Here is a 1,739-nt window from a genome sequence, read left to right as displayed (position 1 = left end):
GTGCGCACAGCCACAATCCGAACCAACAAGGGAACATTTGTGAGACCCTTGTCCAAGCTAGCTGTGTTACCCATAGAATCATAAGGCGTTAGCTATAATTACTTAATCTTGTTTAGTCATAAGCCGTTTTATTAGTGCGTAAGTGCTCTTCTTTTTCCTTTATTGATAATAGCGAGCGTACCACACGATCTAGTTATAATCGCGCGTATTGAAAGCATTATCTTTCAAGGGGGGCGGCGTGTTTAGTATGACATTTATGATTTTCTTTCCCGCGTGTTAGTCGACGCCATCGCATGGCCATGATTCGTGACACTCGTGCACTCGGTGAACTTTAGGGGGCGCTTCAAGCGCCACGGTGTCACTAGCTCGTTTTTCGGTGTTGTTACCGCTCTCGCAACGCTCTCGTTGTTAACCGCCATTGTTATTGTAACAGTCTCACGTGTAAGAGCCAGACTCGGTTCTGTGTACTCGCATCAGTGAATCGCCAATAAATCCGTAAAACAAACTAAGGGAATACAGATTCTTTATTCCTGACCACGCCGAGCGCGAAGATAATTATCCGCGTACAATCCGCGTGGACGCAGGGCGCGATACACCGTCGCTACCCTACAGGTATTAAGCTGAGTAGCTTGTTCAATCAAATCGCCCTGCATGTTATCGCTTGCGTTGACTAATGACGTAGTGCATCTAAATCTTGTTATTTTTATATCATTTACTTGGTCACGTGACATTACATTGATGATATCATCGCAAAAAAAATGTTAATAACCTTGAAAAAATTTCTTATATTACGCTGACAAATTAGCTATACTTTGATGAAATTGCAAATGCTGCATTTTTGCAGATGTATCAAGTTACATTGATGATGTCATAGCCAAAATATGTTAATGTCCTTGAAAAAATTTCTTATATTATATTACGCTGATGAGGTCATATTGAAGCTTGTAAATTTGCTGACGCTGCAATTTGCGGTGTCTGATTACATTAATGTCATCACCGAATGTCTCAAAAATCTTTTATTATAAAAATCTGACGCTTGTATTTTTTGATGTCATTGCCCGGAAATGTTCATATAAATATTCATGAGGATTTTTGCGTAAAGTCAGTCTGTGTAAAATGGCTGACCGTAAATGTTTATCGATCGAGCAATTGGTTCGCAATCGGGAACTTGGTTTCCGCAACGTTCTAACACGTAATACTACTCGTGTTCGATTCATTCAATGAAACAATTTAGTTATACTGAATATAAGAATTGTGTAGTATTATCAACGATTTTTACATGTCAGTGCTATATACTGGATTTCCTTATTCACAAAGATGCCGGGATGCGTAAACAGAGGATTTCGGTTGTATACAGTAGAGTTAGATAGAGGAAATAAAATTTCAAAAATTTGAGATGATGTTATTGCATCAGTTGTTCAGAAGACATGGACTCATACGTTCGACCGTAAGTATTTCATTTGTATCTGCGGAAAAAAAAATTTTTCTATGTATTGTTTATTCGTATATTGTTCGCTACAGTGCACACAGCATTTGAGGAGGGTGCTCGCGCTGACATCGACATACAAATTTTTGGGAATTGAGATCGCCGCGGGACCAATGTCTCAAGTGGAAATTGTGATTAGTGATACCCGAGGTCACCGCATCATCCTGCCGCACGTTCAGCAGCAGCCCGGAGCTTGAAAAATTTATTAAAAATTATATATATATACATACATATATATATATATATATATATA

The 1,739-nt window shown here is 38.9% G+C and overlaps 1 protein-coding gene across 1 annotated transcript in view; it reads left to right on the top strand.

Annotated features, from left to right (window-relative positions):
- Window positions 1–1,683, top strand: part of LOC108769819 (uncharacterized) — a 6,674-nt gene extending 4,991 nt beyond the window's left edge. The window contains exon 2 of the mRNA XM_018521028.1: window positions 1,522–1,683. Coding sequence (XP_018376530.1) covers window positions 1,522–1,683 — 162 coding nt within the window. The remainder of the gene's footprint in view (window positions 1–1,521) is intronic.
- Window positions 1,684–1,739: the final 56 nt, after the last annotated feature.

Source organism: Trachymyrmex cornetzi, unplaced genomic scaffold (assembly GCF_001594075.2).
Source record: "Trachymyrmex cornetzi isolate Tcor2-1 unplaced genomic scaffold, Tcor1.1 scaffold956, whole genome shotgun sequence".
Taxonomy (NCBI): Eukaryota; Metazoa; Arthropoda; class Insecta; order Hymenoptera; family Formicidae; genus Trachymyrmex; species Trachymyrmex cornetzi.
The sequence above is the reverse complement of the archived record's forward strand: the minus strand, read 5'-3'. Positions and strand labels throughout refer to the sequence as shown.